This window comes from Monocercomonoides exilis (genome assembly GCF_001643675.1).
Source record: "Monocercomonoides exilis strain PA203 chromosome Unknown scaffold55-566112, whole genome shotgun sequence".
NCBI classification, from domain to species: domain Eukaryota; phylum Preaxostyla; order Oxymonadida; family Polymastigidae; genus Monocercomonoides; species Monocercomonoides exilis.
This window is the reverse complement of record NW_027150600.1, coordinates 544980-566112: the sequence shown is the minus strand read 5'-3', so window position 1 is coordinate 566112 and position 21133 is coordinate 544980. Positions and strand designations below refer to the sequence as shown.

General features: G+C 35.3%; 4 protein-coding genes across 4 annotated transcripts; 2 read left to right on the top strand and 2 right to left on the bottom strand.

Moving 5' to 3' along the window:
- Nucleotides 1-27: 27 nt before the first annotated feature.
- MONOS_18245 (putative CRE-DIG-1 protein) lies at nt 28-12258 on the top strand (the record flags this gene model as incomplete). Its single annotated transcript, XM_067871246.1, has 4 exons — nt 28-53; nt 103-113; nt 163-1133; nt 1183-12258. The coding sequence occupies 4 exons, from the start codon at nt 28-30 to the stop codon at nt 12256-12258; spliced, it is 12084 nt and encodes a 4027-aa protein (XP_067720297.1).
- Nucleotides 12259-16273: 4015 nt separating this feature from the next.
- MONOS_16139 (uncharacterized protein) lies at nt 16274-16561 on the bottom strand (the record flags this gene model as incomplete). Its single annotated transcript, XM_067869054.1, has 1 exon — nt 16274-16561. One exon carries the CDS (start codon nt 16559-16561, stop codon nt 16274-16276), a length of 288 nt encoding a protein of 95 aa, XP_067720296.1.
- A 283-nt stretch (nt 16562-16844) lies between these two features.
- Nucleotides 16845-17198, top strand: MONOS_16140 (uncharacterized protein; the record flags this gene model as incomplete). Its single annotated transcript, XM_067869056.1, has 1 exon — nt 16845-17198. One exon carries the CDS (start codon nt 16845-16847, stop codon nt 17196-17198), a length of 354 nt encoding a protein of 117 aa, XP_067720295.1.
- A 1450-nt stretch (nt 17199-18648) lies between these two features.
- MONOS_16141 (uncharacterized protein) lies at nt 18649-18867 on the bottom strand (the record flags this gene model as incomplete). The annotated part of the gene is made up of 1 exon (XM_067869057.1): nt 18649-18867. The coding sequence occupies one exon, from the start codon at nt 18865-18867 to the stop codon at nt 18649-18651; it is 219 nt and encodes a 72-aa protein (XP_067720294.1).
- Nucleotides 18868-21133: the final 2266 nt, after the last annotated feature.

Sequence of the window (21133 nt, the reverse complement as noted above, 5' to 3'; positions counted from 1 at the left end):
CCACAGAAGCAATTGGACTTAAATCTGATGATAATAATTCAGAATTATTCGAAGTTGCAGGCACAGAAGCAATTGGACTTAAATCTGATGATAATAATTCAGAATTATTCGAAGTTGCAGGCACAGAAGCAATTGGACTTAAATCTGATGATAATAATTCAGAATTATTCGAAGTTGCAGGCACAGAAGCAATTGGACTTAAATCTGATGATAATAATTCAGAATTATTCGAAGTTGCAGGCACAGAAGCAATTGGACTTAAATCTGATGATAATAATTCAGAATTATTCGAAGTTGCAGGCACAGAAGCAATTGGACTTAAATCTGATGATAATAATTCAGAATTATTCGAAGTTGCAGGCACAGAAGCAATTGGACTTAAATCTGATGATAATAATTCAGAATTATTCGAAGTTGCAGGCACAGAAGCAATTGGACTTAAATCTGATGATAATAATTCAGAATTATTCGAAGTTGCAGGCACAGAAGCAATTGGACTTAAATCTGATGATAATAATTCAGAATTATTCGAAGTTGCAGGCACAGAAGCAATTGGACTTAAATCTGATGATAATAATTCAGAATTATTCGAAGTTGCAGGCACAGAAGCAATTGGACTTAAATCTGATGATAATAATTCAGAATTATTCGAAGTTGCAGGCACAGAAGCAATTGGACTTAAATCTGATGATAATAATTCAGAATTATTCGAAGTTGCAGGCACAGAAGCAATTGGACTTAAATCTGATGATAATAATTCAGAATTATTCGAAGTTGCAGGCACAGAAGCAATTGGACTTAAATCTGATGATAATAATTCAGAATTATTCGAAGTTGCAGGCACAGAAGCAATTGGACTTAAATCTGATGATAATAATTCAGAATTATTCGAAGTTGCAGGCACAGAAGCAATTGGACTTAAATCTGATGATAATAATTCAGAATTATTCGAAGTTGCAGGCACAGAAGCAATTGGACTTAAATCTGATGATAATAATTCAGAATTATTCGAAGTTGCAGGCACAGAAGCAATTGGACTTAAATCTGATGATAATAATTCAGAATTATTCGAAGTTGCAGGCACAGAAGCAATTGGACTTAAATCTGATGATAATAATTCAGAATTATTCGAAGTTGCAGGCACAGAAGCAATTGGACTTAAATCTGATGATAATAATTCAGAATTATTCGAAGCTGCGCACAGAAGCAATTGGACTTAAATCTGATGATAATAATTCAGAATTATTCGAAGTTGCAGGCACAGAAGCAATTGGACTTAAATCTGATGATAATAATTCAGAATTATTCGAAGTTGCAGGCACAGAAGCAATTGGACTTAAATCTGATGATAATAATTCAGAATTATTCGAAGTTGCAGGCACAGAAGCAATTGGACTTAAATCTGATGATAATAATTCAGAATTATTCGAAGTTGCAGGCACAGAAGCAATTGGACTTAAATCTGATGATAATAATTCAGAATTATTCGAAGTTGCAGGCACAGAAGCAATTGGACTTAAATCTGATGATAATAATTCAGAATTATTCGAAGTTGCAGGCACAGAAGCAATTGGACTTAAATCTGATGATAATAATTCAGAATTATTCGAAGTTGCAGGCACAGAAGCAATTGGACTTAAATCTGATGATAATAATTCAGAATTATTCGAAGTTGCAGGCACAGAAGCAATTGGACTTAAATCTGATGATAATAATTCAGAATTATTCGAAGTTGCAGGCACAGAAGCAATTGGACTTAAATCTGATGATAATAATTCAGAATTATTCGAAGTTGCAGGCACAGAAGCAATTGGACTTAAATCTGATGATAATAATTCAGAATTATTCGAAGTTGCAGGCACAGAAGCAATTGGACTTAAATCTGATGATAATAATTCAGAATTATTCGAAGTTGCAGGCACAGAAGCAATTGGACTTAAATCTGATGATAATAATTCAGAATTATTCGAAGTTGCAGGCACAGAAGCAATTGGACTTAAATCTGATGATAATAATTCAGAATTATTCGAAGTTGCAGGCACAGAAGCAATTGGACTTAAATCTGATGATAATAATTCAGAATTATTCGAAGTTGCAGGCACAGAAGCAATTGGACTTAAATCTGATGATAATAATTCAGAATTATTCGAAGTTGCAGGCACAGAAGCAATTGGACTTAAATCTGATGATAATAATTCAGAATTATTCGAAGTTGCAGGCACAGAAGCAATTGGACTTAAATCTGATGATAATAATTCAGAATTATTCGAAGTTGCAGGCACAGAAGCAATTGGACTTAAATCTGATGATAATAATTCAGAATTATTCGAAGTTGCAGGCACAGAAGCAATTGGACTTAAATCTGATGATAATAATTCAGAATTATTCGAAGTTGCAGGCACAGAAGCAATTGGACTTAAATCTGATGATAATAATTCAGAATTATTCGAAGTTGCAGGCACAGAAGCAATTGGACTTAAATCTGATGATAATAATTCAGAATTATTCGAAGTTGCAGGCACAGAAGCAATTGGACTTAAATCTGATGATAATAATTCAGAATTATTCGAAGTTGCAGGCACAGAAGCAATTGGACTTAAATCTGATGATAATAATTCAGAATTATTCGAAGTTGCAGGCACAGAAGCAATTGGACTTAAATCTGATGATAATAATTCAGAATTATTCGAAGTTGCAGGCACAGAAGCAATTGGACTTAAATCTGATGATAATAATTCAGAATTATTCGAAGTTGCAGGCACAGAAGCAATTGGACTTAAATCTGATGATAATAATTCAGAATTATTCGAAGTTGCAGGCACAGAAGCAATTGGACTTAAATCTGATGATAATAATTCAGAATTATTCGAAGTTGCAGGCACAGAAGCAATTGGACTTAAATCTGATGATAATAATTCAGAATTATTCGAAGTTGCAGGCACAGAAGCAATTGGACTTAAATCTGATGATAATAATTCAGAATTATTCGAAGTTGCAGGCACAGAAGCAATTGGACTTAAATCTGATGATAATAATTCAGAATTATTCGAAGTTGCAGGCACAGAAGCAATTGGACTTAAATCTGATGATAATAATTCAGAATTATTCGAAGTTGCAGGCACAGAAGCAATTGGACTTAAATCTGATGATAATAATTCAGAATTATTCGAAGTTGCAGGCACAGAAGCAATTGGACTTAAATCTGATGATAATAATTCAGAATTATTCGAAGTTGCAGGCACAGAAGCAATTGGACTTAAATCTGATGATAATAATTCAGAATTATTCGAAGTTGCAGGCACAGAAGCAATTGGACTTAAATCTGATGATAATAATTCAGAATTATTCGAAGTTGCAGGCACAGAAGCAATTGGACTTAAATCTGATGATAATAATTCAGAATTATTCGAAGTTGCAGGCACAGAAGCAATTGGACTTAAATCTGATGATAATAATTCAGAATTATTCGAAGTTGCAGGCACAGAAGCAATTGGACTTAAATCTGATGATAATAATTCAGAATTATTCGAAGTTGCAGGCACAGAAGCAATTGGACTTAAATCTGATGATAATAATTCAGAATTATTCGAAGTTGCAGGCACAGAAGCAATTGGACTTAAATCTGATGATAATAATTCAGAATTATTCGAAGTTGCAGGCACAGAAGCAATTGGACTTAAATCTGATGATAATAATTCAGAATTATTCGAAGTTGCAGGCACAGAAGCAATTGGACTTAAATCTGATGATAATAATTCAGAATTATTCGAAGTTGCAGGCACAGAAGCAATTGGACTTAAATCTGATGATAATAATTCAGAATTATTCGAAGTTGCAGGCACAGAAGCAATTGGACTTAAATCTGATGATAATAATTCAGAATTATTCGAAGTTGCAGGCACAGAAGCAATTGGACTTAAATCTGATGATAATAATTCAGAATTATTCGAAGTTGCAGGCACAGAAGCAATTGGACTTAAATCTGATGATAATAATTCAGAATTATTCGAAGTTGCAGGCACAGAAGCAATTGGACTTAAATCTGATGATAATAATTCAGAATTATTCGAAGTTGCAGGCACAGAAGCAATTGGACTTAAATCTGATGATAATAATTCAGAATTATTCGAAGTTGCAGGCACAGAAGCAATTGGACTTAAATCTGATGATAATAATTCAGAATTATTCGAAGTTGCAGGCACAGAAGCAATTGGACTTAAATCTGATGATAATAATTCAGAATTATTCGAAGTTGCAGGCACAGAAGCAATTGGACTTAAATCTGATGATAATAATTCAGAATTATTCGAAGTTGCAGGCACAGAAGCAATTGGACTTAAATCTGATGATAATAATTCAGAATTATTCGAAGTTGCAGGCACAGAAGCAATTGGACTTAAATCTGATGATAATAATTCAGAATTATTCGAAGTTGCAGGCACAGAAGCAATTGGACTTAAATCTGATGATAATAATTCAGAATTATTCGAAGTTGCAGGCACAGAAGCAATTGGACTTAAATCTGATGATAATAATTCAGAATTATTCGAAGTTGCAGGCACAGAAGCAATTGGACTTAAATCTGATGATAATAATTCAGAATTATTCGAAGTTGCAGGCACAGAAGCAATTGGACTTAAATCTGATGATAATAATTCAGAATTATTCGAAGTTGCAGGCACAGAAGCAATTGGACTTAAATCTGATGATAATAATTCAGAATTATTCGAAGTTGCAGGCACAGAAGCAATTGGACTTAAATCTGATGATAATAATTCAGAATTATTCGAAGTTGCAGGCACAGAAGCAATTGGACTTAAATCTGATGATAATAATTCAGAATTATTCGAAGTTGCAGGCACAGAAGCAATTGGACTTAAATCTGATGATAATAATTCAGAATTATTCGAAGTTGCAGGCACAGAAGCAATTGGACTTAAATCTGATGATAATAATTCAGAATTATTCGAAGTTGCAGGCACAGAAGCAATTGGACTTAAATCTGATGATAATAATTCAGAATTATTCGAAGTTGCAGGCACAGAAGCAATTGGACTTAAATCTGATGATAATAATTCAGAATTATTCGAAGTTGCAGGCACAGAAGCAATTGGACTTAAATCTGATGATAATAATTCAGAATTATTCGAAGTTGCAGGCACAGAAGCAATTGGACTTAAATCTGATGATAATAATTCAGAATTATTCGAAGTTGCAGGCACAGAAGCAATTGGACTTAAATCTGATGATAATAATTCAGAATTATTCGAAGTTGCAGGCACAGAAGCAATTGGACTTAAATCTGATGATAATAATTCAGAATTATTCGAAGTTGCAGGCACAGAAGCAATTGGACTTAAATCTGATGATAATAATTCAGAATTATTCGAAGTTGCAGGCACAGAAGCAATTGGACTTAAATCTGATGATAATAATTCAGAATTATTCGAAGTTGCAGGCACAGAAGCAATTGGACTTAAATCTGATGATAATAATTCAGAATTATTCGAAGTTGCAGGCACAGAAGCAATTGGACTTAAATCTGATGATAATAATTCAGAATTATTCGAAGTTGCAGGCACAGAAGCAATTGGACTTAAATCTGATGATAATAATTCAGAATTATTCGAAGTTGCAGGCACAGAAGCAATTGGACTTAAATCTGATGATAATAATTCAGAATTATTCGAAGTTGCAGGCACAGAAGCAATTGGACTTAAATCTGATGATAATAATTCAGAATTATTCGAAGTTGCAGGCACAGAAGCAATTGGACTTAAATCTGATGATAATAATTCAGAATTATTCGAAGTTGCAGGCACAGAAGCAATTGGACTTAAATCTGATGATAATAATTCAGAATTATTCGAAGTTGCAGGCACAGAAGCAATTGGACTTAAATCTGATGATAATAATTCAGAATTATTCGAAGTTGCAGGCACAGAAGCAATTGGACTTAAATCTGATGATAATAATTCAGAATTATTCGAAGTTGCAGGCACAGAAGCAATTGGACTTAAATCTGATGATAATAATTCAGAATTATTCGAAGTTGCAGGCACAGAAGCAATTGGACTTAAATCTGATGATAATAATTCAGAATTATTCGAAGTTGCAGGCACAGAAGCAATTGGACTTAAATCTGATGATAATAATTCAGAATTATTCGAAGTTGCAGGCACAGAAGCAATTGGACTTAAATCTGATGATAATAATTCAGAATTATTCGAAGTTGCAGGCACAGAAGCAATTGGACTTAAATCTGATGATAATAATTCAGAATTATTCGAAGTTGCAGGCACAGAAGCAATTGGACTTAAATCTGATGATAATAATTCAGAATTATTCGAAGTTGCAGGCACAGAAGCAATTGGACTTAAATCTGATGATAATAATTCAGAATTATTCGAAGTTGCAGGCACAGAAGCAATTGGACTTAAATCTGATGATAATAATTCAGAATTATTCGAAGTTGCAGGCACAGAAGCAATTGGACTTAAATCTGATGATAATAATTCAGAATTATTCGAAGTTGCAGGCACAGAAGCAATTGGACTTAAATCTGATGATAATAATTCAGAATTATTCGAAGTTGCAGGCACAGAAGCAATTGGACTTAAATCTGATGATAATAATTCAGAATTATTCGAAGTTGCAGGCACAGAAGCAATTGGACTTAAATCTGATGATAATAATTCAGAATTATTCGAAGTTGCAGGCACAGAAGCAATTGGACTTAAATCTGATGATAATAATTCAGAATTATTCGAAGTTGCAGGCACAGAAGCAATTGGACTTAAATCTGATGATAATAATTCAGAATTATTCGAAGTTGCAGGCACAGAAGCAATTGGACTTAAATCTGATGATAATAATTCAGAATTATTCGAAGTTGCAGGCACAGAAGCAATTGGACTTAAATCTGATGATAATAATTCAGAATTATTCGAAGTTGCAGGCACAGAAGCAATTGGACTTAAATCTGATGATAATAATTCAGAATTATTCGAAGTTGCAGGCACAGAAGCAATTGGACTTAAATCTGATGATAATAATTCAGAATTATTCGAAGTTGCAGGCACAGAAGCAATTGGACTTAAATCTGATGATAATAATTCAGAATTATTCGAAGTTGCAGGCACAGAAGCAATTGGACTTAAATCTGATGATAATAATTCAGAATTATTCGAAGTTGCAGGCACAGAAGCAATTGGACTTAAATCTGATGATAATAATTCAGAATTATTCGAAGTTGCAGGCACAGAAGCAATTGGACTTAAATCTGATGATAATAATTCAGAATTATTCGAAGTTGCAGGCACAGAAGCAATTGGACTTAAATCTGATGATAATAATTCAGAATTATTCGAAGTTGCAGGCACAGAAGCAATTGGACTTAAATCTGATGATAATAATTCAGAATTATTCGAAGTTGCAGGCACAGAAGCAATTGGACTTAAATCTGATGATAATAATTCAGAATTATTCGAAGTTGCAGGCACAGAAGCAATTGGACTTAAATCTGATGATAATAATTCAGAATTATTCGAAGTTGCAGGCACAGAAGCAATTGGACTTAAATCTGATGATAATAATTCAGAATTATTCGAAGTTGCAGGCACAGAAGCAATTGGACTTAAATCTGATGATAATAATTCAGAATTATTCGAAGTTGCAGGCACAGAAGCAATTGGACTTAAATCTGATGATAATAATTCAGAATTATTCGAAGTTGCAGGCACAGAAGCAATTGGACTTAAATCTGATGATAATAATTCAGAATTATTCGAAGTTGCAGGCACAGAAGCAATTGGACTTAAATCTGATGATAATAATTCAGAATTATTCGAAGTTGCAGGCACAGAAGCAATTGGACTTAAATCTGATGATAATAATTCAGAATTATTCGAAGTTGCAGGCACAGAAGCAATTGGACTTAAATCTGATGATAATAATTCAGAATTATTCGAAGTTGCAGGCACAGAAGCAATTGGACTTAAATCTGATGATAATAATTCAGAATTATTCGAAGTTGCAGGCACAGAAGCAATTGGACTTAAATCTGATGATAATAATTCAGAATTATTCGAAGTTGCAGGCACAGAAGCAATTGGACTTAAATCTGATGATAATAATTCAGAATTATTCGAAGTTGCAGGCACAGAAGCAATTGGACTTAAATCTGATGATAATAATTCAGAATTATTCGAAGTTGCAGGCACAGAAGCAATTGGACTTAAATCTGATGATAATAATTCAGAATTATTCGAAGTTGCAGGCACAGAAGCAATTGGACTTAAATCTGATGATAATAATTCAGAATTATTCGAAGTTGCAGGCACAGAAGCAATTGGACTTAAATCTGATGATAATAATTCAGAATTATTCGAAGTTGCAGGCACAGAAGCAATTGGACTTAAATCTGATGATAATAATTCAGAATTATTCGAAGTTGCAGGCACAGAAGCAATTGGACTTAAATCTGATGATAATAATTCAGAATTATTCGAAGTTGCAGGCACAGAAGCAATTGGACTTAAATCTGATGATAATAATTCAGAATTATTCGAAGTTGCAGGCACAGAAGCAATTGGACTTAAATCTGATGATAATAATTCAGAATTATTCGAAGTTGCAGGCACAGAAGCAATTGGACTTAAATCTGATGATAATAATTCAGAATTATTCGAAGTTGCAGGCACAGAAGCAATTGGACTTAAATCTGATGATAATAATTCAGAATTATTCGAAGTTGCAGGCACAGAAGCAATTGGACTTAAATCTGATGATAATAATTCAGAATTATTCGAAGTTGCAGGCACAGAAGCAATTGGACTTAAATCTGATGATAATAATTCAGAATTATTCGAAGTTGCAGGCACAGAAGCAATTGGACTTAAATCTGATGATAATAATTCAGAATTATTCGAAGTTGCAGGCACAGAAGCAATTGGACTTAAATCTGATGATAATAATTCAGAATTATTCGAAGTTGCAGGCACAGAAGCAATTGGACTTAAATCTGATGATAATAATTCAGAATTATTCGAAGTTGCAGGCACAGAAGCAATTGGACTTAAATCTGATGATAATAATTCAGAATTATTCGAAGTTGCAGGCACAGAAGCAATTGGACTTAAATCTGATGATAATAATTCAGAATTATTCGAAGTTGCAGGCACAGAAGCAATTGGACTTAAATCTGATGATAATAATTCAGAATTATTCGAAGTTGCAGGCACAGAAGCAATTGGACTTAAATCTGATGATAATAATTCAGAATTATTCGAAGTTGCAGGCACAGAAGCAATTGGACTTAAATCTGATGATAATAATTCAGAATTATTCGAAGTTGCAGGCACAGAAGCAATTGGACTTAAATCTGATGATAATAATTCAGAATTATTCGAAGTTGCAGGCACAGAAGCAATTGGACTTAAATCTGATGATAATAATTCAGAATTATTCGAAGTTGCAGGCACAGAAGCAATTGGACTTAAATCTGATGATAATAATTCAGAATTATTCGAAGTTGCAGGCACAGAAGCAATTGGACTTAAATCTGATGATAATAATTCAGAATTATTCGAAGTTGCAGGCACAGAAGCAATTGGACTTAAATCTGATGATAATAATTCAGAATTATTCGAAGTTGCAGGCACAGAAGCAATTGGACTTAAATCTGATGATAATAATTCAGAATTATTCGAAGTTGCAGGCACAGAAGCAATTGGACTTAAATCTGATGATAATAATTCAGAATTATTCGAAGTTGCAGGCACAGAAGCAATTGGACTTAAATCTGATGATAATAATTCAGAATTATTCGAAGTTGCAGGCACAGAAGCAATTGGACTTAAATCTGATGATAATAATTCAGAATTATTCGAAGTTGCAGGCACAGAAGCAATTGGACTTAAATCTGATGATAATAATTCAGAATTATTCGAAGTTGCAGGCACAGAAGCAATTGGACTTAAATCTGATGATAATAATTCAGAATTATTCGAAGTTGCAGGCACAGAAGCAATTGGACTTAAATCTGATGATAATAATTCAGAATTATTCGAAGTTGCAGGCACAGAAGCAATTGGACTTAAATCTGATGATAATAATTCAGAATTATTCGAAGTTGCAGGCACAGAAGCAATTGGACTTAAATCTGATGATAATAATTCAGAATTATTCGAAGTTGCAGGCACAGAAGCAATTGGACTTAAATCTGATGATAATAATTCAGAATTATTCGAAGTTGCAGGCACAGAAGCAATTGGACTTAAATCTGATGATAATAATTCAGAATTATTCGAAGTTGCAGGCACAGAAGCAATTGGACTTAAATCTGATGATAATAATTCAGAATTATTCGAAGTTGCAGGCACAGAAGCAATTGGACTTAAATCTGATGATAATAATTCAGAATTATTCGAAGTTGCAGGCACAGAAGCAATTGGACTTAAATCTGATGATAATAATTCAGAATTATTCGAAGTTGCAGGCACAGAAGCAATTGGACTTAAATCTGATGATAATAATTCAGAATTATTCGAAGTTGCAGGCACAGAAGCAATTGGACTTAAATCTGATGATAATAATTCAGAATTATTCGAAGTTGCAGGCACAGAAGCAATTGGACTTAAATCTGATGATAATAATTCAGAATTATTCGAAGTTGCAGGCACAGAAGCAATTGGACTTAAATCTGATGATAATAATTCAGAATTATTCGAAGTTGCAGGCACAGAAGCAATTGGACTTAAATCTGATGATAATAATTCAGAATTATTCGAAGTTGCAGGCACAGAAGCAATTGGACTTAAATCTGATGATAATAATTCAGAATTATTCGAAGTTGCAGGCACAGAAGCAATTGGACTTAAATCTGATGATAATAATTCAGAATTATTCGAAGTTGCAGGCACAGAAGCAATTGGACTTAAATCTGATGATAATAATTCAGAATTATTCGAAGTTGCAGGCACAGAAGCAATTGGACTTAAATCTGATGATAATAATTCAGAATTATTCGAAGTTGCAGGCACAGAAGCAATTGGACTTAAATCTGATGATAATAATTCAGAATTATTCGAAGTTGCAGGCACAGAAGCAATTGGACTTAAATCTGATGATAATAATTCAGAATTATTCGAAGTTGCAGGCACAGAAGCAATTGGACTTAAATCTGATGATAATAATTCAGAATTATTCGAAGTTGCAGGCACAGAAGCAATTGGACTTAAATCTGATGATAATAATTCAGAATTATTCGAAGTTGCAGGCACAGAAGCAATTGGACTTAAATCTGATGATAATAATTCAGAATTATTCGAAGTTGCAGGCACAGAAGCAATTGGACTTAAATCTGATGATAATAATTCAGAATTATTCGAAGTTGCAGGCACAGAAGCAATTGGACTTAAATCTGATGATAATAATTCAGAATTATTCGAAGTTGCAGGCACAGAAGCAATTGGACTTAAATCTGATGATAATAATTCAGAATTATTCGAAGTTGCAGGCACAGAAGCAATTGGACTTAAATCTGATGATAATAATTCAGAATTATTCGAAGTTGCAGGCACAGAAGCAATTGGACTTAAATCTGATGATAATAATTCAGAATTATTCGAAGTTGCAGGCACAGAAGCAATTGGACTTAAATCTGATGATAATAATTCAGAATTATTCGAAGTTGCAGGCACAGAAGCAATTGGACTTAAATCTGATGATAATAATTCAGAATTATTCGAAGTTGCAGGCACAGAAGCAATTGGACTTAAATCTGATGATAATAATTCAGAATTATTCGAAGTTGCAGGCACAGAAGCAATTGGACTTAAATCTGATGATAATAATTCAGAATTATTCGAAGTTGCAGGCACAGAAGCAATTGGACTTAAATCTGATGATAATAATTCAGAATTATTCGAAGTTGCAGGCACAGAAGCAATTGGACTTAAATCTGATGATAATAATTCAGAATTATTCGAAGTTGCAGGCACAGAAGCAATTGGACTTAAATCTGATGATAATAATTCAGAATTATTCGAAGTTGCAGGCACAGAAGCAATTGGACTTAAATCTGATGATAATAATTCAGAATTATTCGAAGTTGCAGGCACAGAAGCAATTGGACTTAAATCTGATGATAATAATTCAGAATTATTCGAAGTTGCAGGCACAGAAGCAATTGGACTTAAATCTGATGATAATGATTCAGTGCTTTCTGAATCTGAGTTAATATCTATTTCATTGTAATGTTTTTTTGGAATAGCTATAGAAAATAAAATAATTCAAGTTTATTTGAAAAATGATGTTTAAATATTAGTAATTTTGTATTTAATATTAAAACAAATACAAACATGCTTTTGATTTGGACAATGTTTCCAAAAGTTTTTTTCCTTGCTTCGTAGATTGTAAAAATGATAAGAGAACAAGTTCTGCATGGTTCTCTGACATTTTTCCAAAAATATTTTCTAGATTTTTCACATCCCGTTTGATGCTCTTGTTTCCAATTCCGTTATGTTTTCTTTTGAAAGGATTCATTCTTGATAAACAAAAGCCTGATTTGATCGTTATATTTTTTTTATTTTTCAAATAAAGAATATTTTTTTCCATATTTTTTGTTTGTGTGGAGAACAATAACTTTCAAAAATGATTATATACATAAAGGCGTGTTCAAGCGGAAAATTTAATGAATTCATCATTCATTTTCAGCCTCAGATTATTCAACAAAATTATTGATATGGATTTGTTGAACAACAAGAGAGCCTTACACAAATGAAACATTTCAATGGCCAATGATTGTTTCATTCAACACACAAAATGTTTTTTCTGATCGCACTGTTAATTTTGGCGATTCTTGTTTTGCTGAATATACTGCTGGATATACTGCTATCTTCTTCTCATATGGCTCAACTTCATCACAAGCCACTCCGACAGAGAGAGAAAAAGAGGTGTTTTATTCACAATATCTGTTCATCTTCTTCTTCATATTTTGTTGTTGATAGCCATATTTGACTATCTTATTCTGCATCGTCTTCATCTTCTTCCTTCTTTGGGATACGGAATGAGCGAAAACTGAGCTTATCTGATAAAAATTCATTCTTTTAGAACATTGCTCGATAAGATATTGCTTTTGGAGAATGTTTTTTTGGAAAATGTTAATAGCCTTTTACTCAACGTCGATGAATGAAACAAAGAGAAGATGGCTAAAGAATAAAAAAGTTACACAGAGAAGACAAGAAAGTCGATACAACCGGAAAGAGAGACAAGTCACTTTCACAGAAATGGATTTGGCACTTTCTTTTCAATGAGTGTATTTTTGTAGAATTATTGTGATGTTCTGATGGAATAACAATTTGATTTGCAAATCAATTTGTTGGACATTTGAAGCAGGAGGCAGACATTGAATATCATATGGCATTTGAAACTTCAATATCTTCTTCTTCTTCTTCTTCTTCTTAATCTTCGTCTTCTTCCACATCCCATTCCATTTTTTCATCATCTCTGATGCATTATCCAATTTGTATTGAAAATTTCGACTGAATTTGAAGCAATGTGTTGTTTTACGTTCAGATCTCCCCATTTGCCGTTCAATCGATCAAATGAAGAACAGCTGAATTTGCAGATGAAGATGAAGGATCAAGAATTTTATCCGAAAAAAGGGAGAGAAATAGAAAGAGTAGGAGAAATGAATGAAGAAGATAAGGAAATGAAATATGATTAAATGGAAGAAGAAAGAAACTTCATGTGTGATGATTCCGATGATTGCGAGAACACAAAACGAACGATCAGGAAAAATCACTCCCAACACGATCGAAACAGCAGAAGCAAAAGCAGAAGCATCTATTACATCAACAACGGTATTTTTTCTAAACGGCAATACAATTTCCTATAAAAATACCAGAAGTTATTATCAACCGCGAATTTTATTTGTATCTGCTAGTGCTGTTTATTATTCGTTCGCTCCTCCGCCTGCACCGTGATTGCAAGCTGAAAATAGGTGCAACTGCAGAAAATATAAAGGAAAATATCTCATTTCTTTTTGAGAACAGAAAGAAAAACAGCTTAAAAGAAGATAAAGCGAGGCGAATGAAAAACGGTAACAAATGACTGCAACGAAGACATTTTCGTTTGATTAATTCATAAAGTGACAAAAAAGGCAACTTTGTGCAAATTTCCAACTTCGATTTTACTCAGCTTCCAGAAACTCATTTACCCTCTTCTGCTTTTCTCAACTGCAACTCCGTAATAATTCAAAGGCACAGAATAAACAGCAACCTACCCATTCTTCTTCTTCTTCTCTTTTCTCTGCTTTTCCACTTGGTTTGCTTTCTACCCATTCTGCATGTCTTCATCCACACAGAAGAAGGGCTGGCCATCAGATGAAGAGTTCTGTTGAGCCAGAGGCAAAAGGGAAAGATGAACCTTATTTTTTAATTATCACAAGAATTCTGATTCGTTTTGTTGAGTGCTCAGATCGAAAGGGACAGAAAGAGGAGAAAATGAAGAGGTGAAATGATGATTTGGAAGATGAAGGAGGTCGAGGAAATGAGGGAGATTGAGGTGAATTGCAATCAAACCAGATGAAAGGATGTTATAAAAGGAATTAAGAAAAGTTATTAACAAAGAACTTGAAAAAGTCAGAAAAGAAAACGAAGAAGAAGAGAGTGAGAGTGAAAGAGAAGGAAGAAGATGCTGAAAAGGATATGCAAACACGAAAACCTCAGAATCTTTAGAAGGACCATTGGATGACCAAATTTATTCGTCCAAATCTGAACAATTTGAAGGAGCAACTGCTGAAAGAACGGAGTATCAAGAATTAGCATCATCTTTGATATCATCTTCCTTCTAATCGTCATCACGGCCAGTTGATTGTGAGGCAACTGAATGTTGCTATGTCCAAATATCTCGCTCTTTTGCTACCTCTTCTACGGATGAGGAGAAAGAAGCAGCAGATGAAACATGTTCAAATGCACTTCAATCACTTTCATTGCAAAACCTCCTTTCACTTCCACCAATCTTCTTCTTCCTCTTCTTCTTCCTCTTCCTCTTCCTCTTCCTCTTCCTCTTTTTCTTCTTCTTCTTCTACTACTACTACTACTACTTCCTTTTCCTCTTCCTCCTCCTCTTCCTCTTCTTCTTCAACTCCATCAACATCTTCTTCTTCTTCTTCTTTTTCTTTTTCTTCTTCTTCCTCCTCCTCCTCCCCCCTCCTCCTCCTCATCGTATTCTTCTTCATTATCCTCTTCTTCTTCCAATTCAAAATCTTCTTCTTCTTCTTCTTCTTCTTCTTCAAATTCATCATTTTCAATGTCATCATCTTCTTCCTCTTCTTCCTCTTCTATTGTTTCATAATCATCATCTTCTCCTTCTCCTTCTCCTTCTCCTTCTTTCTCTCTCTCATCCAATGAAATAAACATCTTCCAAAATGTTCTATTAAAATTTTGAATTTCAAATGGAATTATTCTTTTTTCTTTCTTCTTCTCTTCTTCCTTCTCTTCCTTCTCTTTTATTTCTTCTTCCTCCTCCTCCTCTTCTCTTTCCCTTTCTCCCTCTTCTTCTCTTTCTCCATTACATTCTTCTTCTTCTGTCACTTCAATAAATAATACAAATCAAGATTCCCTTCATATTTCATTATCTTCTTCTTCTTCCTTTTCTTCTCTTTCTCCTTCTGCTCAATTAAATTCTTCTTCCACTTCTTTTTCAAATAATTTGAATTCTTCCCCTTCTTCTTCTTCTTCTTCTTCTTCTCCAATGAACATTTCTCATCCAGCCATTCATTCATATGCTGGCATTCACAATTTACGTCTCTTAGCTCAATCTAATCTTTCTTCTTCTTCTTCTTCTTCTTCTTATTTCCCTTCCTCCTCTTCCTCTTCCTCTTCCTCTTCCTCTTCCTCTTCCTCTTCCTCTTTCTCTTTCTCTTTCTCTTCCTCTTCCTCTTCTTTATCATCTTCCTCATCATCTTCTTCCTCCTCTTCATCTGATCGTCTCAAATCCAATATCTTTTCCTTTCCACATCGCTCTTTTCAAAGAGAAGAAACACATCTTCTTCCTTCTCCAGACAAGCAGAATTTCAATTTATCTTCAAACAGAATGAATGATGATGCAAACAAACAGAAGAAGCATGGAGAATATCAAGGAATTTCAGGAATTTCATCTTCGTTATGATCTTCTTCTTCTGCTTCTACTTCTTCTTCCATTTATTCCCATCCTTCTTCCTCAAACAAGAACCCCAACAACACCACAACTGATTTCTTCCTTCCTTCTACCAATTCTTCTCATCTTTCTCATCTTTCTCATCGCAAAAGAAATCATCATCTCCATCTTCATCGCTCCAACTCTTTTGCTCCTCATGATACACCTCAGGTTTATCTCTTTTCCTCTTCATTTTCTTCTTCTTGTTCTCCTTCTGCTGTTTCATCTTCATTGTCTTCTTATCCTTCCAATTCTTCTTCTTCTTCTTCTTCTTCTTCTTCTTTTTCTTCTTCTTCCTCTTCTTCCTCTTCTTCTTCCTTTTTTTCTTCTTAAACAGAACAATCTCAAATATCTTCATTGAATATCTAATTCACTTCAACATCAATGTCTCATTCATTCGTGATTGTGGAGTGAAGTGCTGAAGAGAAATGGACATCTTCTTTAAGTCGCTGGAGGATCTGATCTCAGAAAGAGAGAAGCTGAAGAAGCTGACAGAGAACAAAGATAAAACAGCAAAGACAAACATGCGATGGAAGACAATGAATTGACTGAAAACTCATCACCTTGTTCTTCACTGGTGTGCCATTCTCCTGTTTTTGCTTCGTCTGCAAAGGGAGAAGGAAGACTCAACGAACTGAGCTATGATGTTTCAGGCACTCGATACGACATTTTGGACATGGATGACTTTGAAGAAGAAAGAGGAAAAAAAAAAGAGAGAGAGAGAAGAGAGAGGAGGGATGATTGTCCACACAATCACGAATCATCCGAATTCCCACAAAAACAAACATATTTATCTAGCAGCAAATGCTCAAGCAACAACATTTGAAATGACTTTAAATGCATCTTCTTTCTTTTCATCATCGTCAAGTTCTGCTTCTGTTTTTGCAAACCCAACAGCAACATCTTTATCGACTTCTTCTTCAGCTGCCTCTGTGAAAACTTCCTTTGACAGCAGCGAGCAATGCCTCAGTTCAATCACACAAACAATTCCTTGATCTCTCTCTTCTTCCTCTCTGCTTTCCATCTCCCGACTCCACCCTTGTCTCTGCTGCCTCTTTCTCCACTCCCTCACTCATCAAAACGCACGCCTTCTTTTTATAACACACCCACACGCTCGCCCATTCACTCTGATGTGTTCTTCTCCTTCGTTAACACCGCTTTTCCATCCATCGTTCTTCTGTTATGCGGATGCCCTTTTGTTTGAAACAGAGTTCTTCAGGCAGATGCTGGGAAGAAAAGAAAAAGAGGTCAACAGGAAGAAAATGAAGAATATGAACGAGAATGAACAAATGAATGAAAGAGGAAGAGAAAGAAGAAAAAGAATTGAACATGAGAAATATTTATAGACAGAGAAAGATGGAACTTCAAATAGAAAAGTTGATAGAATGATCCATTTAGAGTCATTTGATGGAAGCAGAACATCATTTAGAGTTTAATACTTCGAAGAATAACAATTGTCTGGAAAAGTTGTGGCAGACGAAGAGATTTTGAGTTTAATTTCACAAATGCGGAAAGCAGAAGTAGTAGGTGTGAATGCAATGAGGAAAAGCATAAGAGGAAATGCACAATTTTGTATTGAAGACAAAGAGGAAGAAGAGAGATAGAAAAGCGAGCTGAATTGAAGCAAGTCTGAAGCGTCGAAATCAGCTTCGTTGAAAGGCAGGCATGCTCGTGACACATATTCAGTGATTTCATCATCATTATCTTCTTATTCACAGAGCGTCAAAACGTTTTTCAGTGATCCAAAGGAAAAGACAAAAAAAAATGGCAGCTTGAATGAAGAAATGCAGCAAAGATAACATGGTTCTGCTTCAAGAAGAAGATCATAATTTCTTTATGTCAAAGAATACAACTGCTAACAAAGCTTTGACCCCATCTGTTTCTCAATCATCATCCTCTGCTTTGTCTATCCCTCAGATTTCTTTATTGATCCCTCCACAATGTTTCAACAAATACGTGAAGGATCCACAAAGCAGCATTCATGCTTCATTGGAAGGGATGAAGAGGAGGAAAGAGGAGAAAAAGAATACAGATATTCTTTCGCTGTATTCGTCGCTGATAAGCGAAAGGATGCAGACTCTGATAATTGTTTGTCACATTGCGCTTTTTGATGACAAGTTGTTTGAGGAGGAAGTGAAAGATGGGATGTGGTGAAAGGAGCAATAAACGAAAGCGAGAATGAAATTTGACGAAAGATTGAGGCGAATAAAAGAAAGGAAGCTGAGAGAAGAAAGAGAAAGAGAAGCAGAAAGAATGAAAAACTTGCCTTTTAACCAGCAAAATGCTATTAACACAACGTTAAATGGACCAAATCAGACTCTTCAGTCAACGCTCCAATCAACTAGATCAGCATCCTTCTCTTTTTCTCTTTCCTCCTCTTCCTTATCATCATCTTATCTTCTTCTTTACCATCCACACCAATTTCATCTGATAACAATCAGATTGTCAATGCTTTGCCTTCTTCACCATCATCACTTTCGCCTCCTCTTTCAATGTGCTCTTTATCTCCTTTTCCCACCAGCACCCCATCTCCCACCCATCAAATGTGGCATCCTGTTCCTTCTTCCTCTCTTCCCTCTTCGCTTTCTTCTGCCTCACAGCGTCTGTTCCTACTTCATCACTGTGCTTTCCTGAGCCAAAATTGTCAGCCATTCCAAGCCGCATCGATAGAATTGAGGAAGAGAAAGCGACTCAGTGGAAGATAGAGAAGATACAGAAGGAAGAGGCAGAGAAGGAGACAAAGGAGCAGCTGGAGGAAGAGAATGAGAACTTTGAGAAAGATCGGGAAAAGCTCGAAGACCGCAGAAGAAGGCGCTGGAGCAGGCTGAGAAGAAGAAAGAGGTATTTGTTTCGTATCTGAAAAAGATGAAGACAAAAAGAAGCGAATCGAACTTCAAAAATGAAGCGAACAAGAGGAAGATGTTGATGAAGGAGAATGTTGAATCGCTTTCTTGTTGTTTGGTGGATGAAGATTTTTCAAATACGAGATGATCTGTATTTTGACAGGAAGGCTGTTCAATTTGGAAGCTTTGCAGAAGTGTTTTTCAATAAAAGCACATTTTCAGCTGCAGAAAATGGAAAAGATGACAATTCAAAAAACTTGTCTTCTTCAAAAAAAAAAAAGAAGAAGAAAAAGAAGAACAAGAAGAAAATTATGCTCCAAAAGAACAAACACATTCGGAGAAAAAGCGAAGTGAAAATGCGAATGTGTTTTAAGATGTTTGATTCAAAAACTTATTCTTTTTCTTTTTCTACTCCTTTGCAGAAAAGCATGCTGTTTGATGAATATCTTGTGAAATACAAAGAAAATTTGCAAGCACAGCAAAAAAAGCGTGAAAGAAGCTTCTTCTTCTTCTCCTTCTTCGGATTCTTCTGCTAATAGAAGTGAAGTTGAAGTTCCACATCCTTCTCTGTCATCTCAAAACACTTTTGCTTCTTCTTCCTCCTCTTCAAAGCCTCACTCACACTCTCATTCCTCAAAGTCATCTCATTCAAAATCCAGCTCGTCAACAACAACCTTATCTCCTTCCTCAACAGCTGTACCAACTGCATCATTATCATCACCTTCTTCTTCAACTTCTTCTATTTCATCTTCTTCATCAGCCTCTCAAAATACATCTGTTATCAAACAATTTTGTCATCCCCTCCAGCCACTTGCACAGACACACAAGAAGCACAGCGATCGCACCCTCAAACCGATCTCTATTACATATCCACTCTCGACTCTCTCGCAAAATGCAGCTGAAATCAAAAAACAGAAAAGGAAGCCAGCATCAAGTCAGTAGAGGAACTCATCTCTATCACCATCTTCTTTGATGTCATCTTCTTCCACTGCTTTTTCCTATCCATCTTCATCTTCATTGTCCTCTTCTCCATCTTCAAGTCTGCTCTCTTATTCTGTTTCTTCCAAAAAGAAAACTGAGAATGGAAATGAAAAAGAAAAGAAAAGAAAAGCGAAAATGAAGCCAAAATAGCAGAAACTCACGGCTCTTTAACAATAACTCACGATGAAAACGAAGATGATGCAGAGGATCAGCCAAATGGTATTATTACTTCTCATCAAAATGCCTCTTCGAAACCAGATAGAAAAGTATTTCCATCTTCTTCAGTATAAATTCGACTGACTATTTCGACATCGTCTCCATATTCAGACTCAGTTATATATTCTTCTTCTTCTTCGTTTTCTTCCTCTTCCTCTTCTTCTGTTCTTCAAGAAATACAGTGCTCGCTCCATTTCACTCTTCCTTCTCTTCTCCACCACTGGGTCGGCTGTGCTGAGACTTGCGGGCAGAGAAGCACGATGGAAGACAGAGTGTTGATGCTGCCTGTTGATGGATGGGGCATAGAGAAGCTTGTGTGCGACGGAAAAGAGGGGATTTTGGCTTGCATACTGAAATATCCGCAGGAGCTGAGGTTCACTGAGAAAGGAATGAAGGCACTGGAAATCAGAGAGGATGAGATCTGGGCAAGGAGGATGAGAGAGAAGGAGAGAAGGAAGAAGGAAAGGATGGAAAGAAAGAGAAAAGCGGAGGAATGCGAAGGGAGAAATAGAGGGAGGAATAACTTTAAGGATGATACAGCCATTGAGAAATACGTCTATAGCCAACTGATAATGTTTAAAAGAACAAGAATAAGACTCTACTGTACGAACTCGGATCGGATGTCTGTAAGGGAGGTCAGGGCGTCGAAGAAGGAGGAGCATCAGATCCAGAGGATGTTGTCGATGGAAGGGGAGATGTGGTGGATGACTGTGGAGAGAGAAGCGCGGAGGGAAGCGGGGAGCCACACTGATGGAAAGAGAAGCCAGTGTGCTGGTTAACGAATATCTGGTGAGCACGGTGAAAAGTAATGCAGGCAGAGTCCAAAGCGTAGACTTTTCTGGATCCTGGAGCAGGCAGCCCAGAATCATCGGAGTCAGCCAGAACAGACG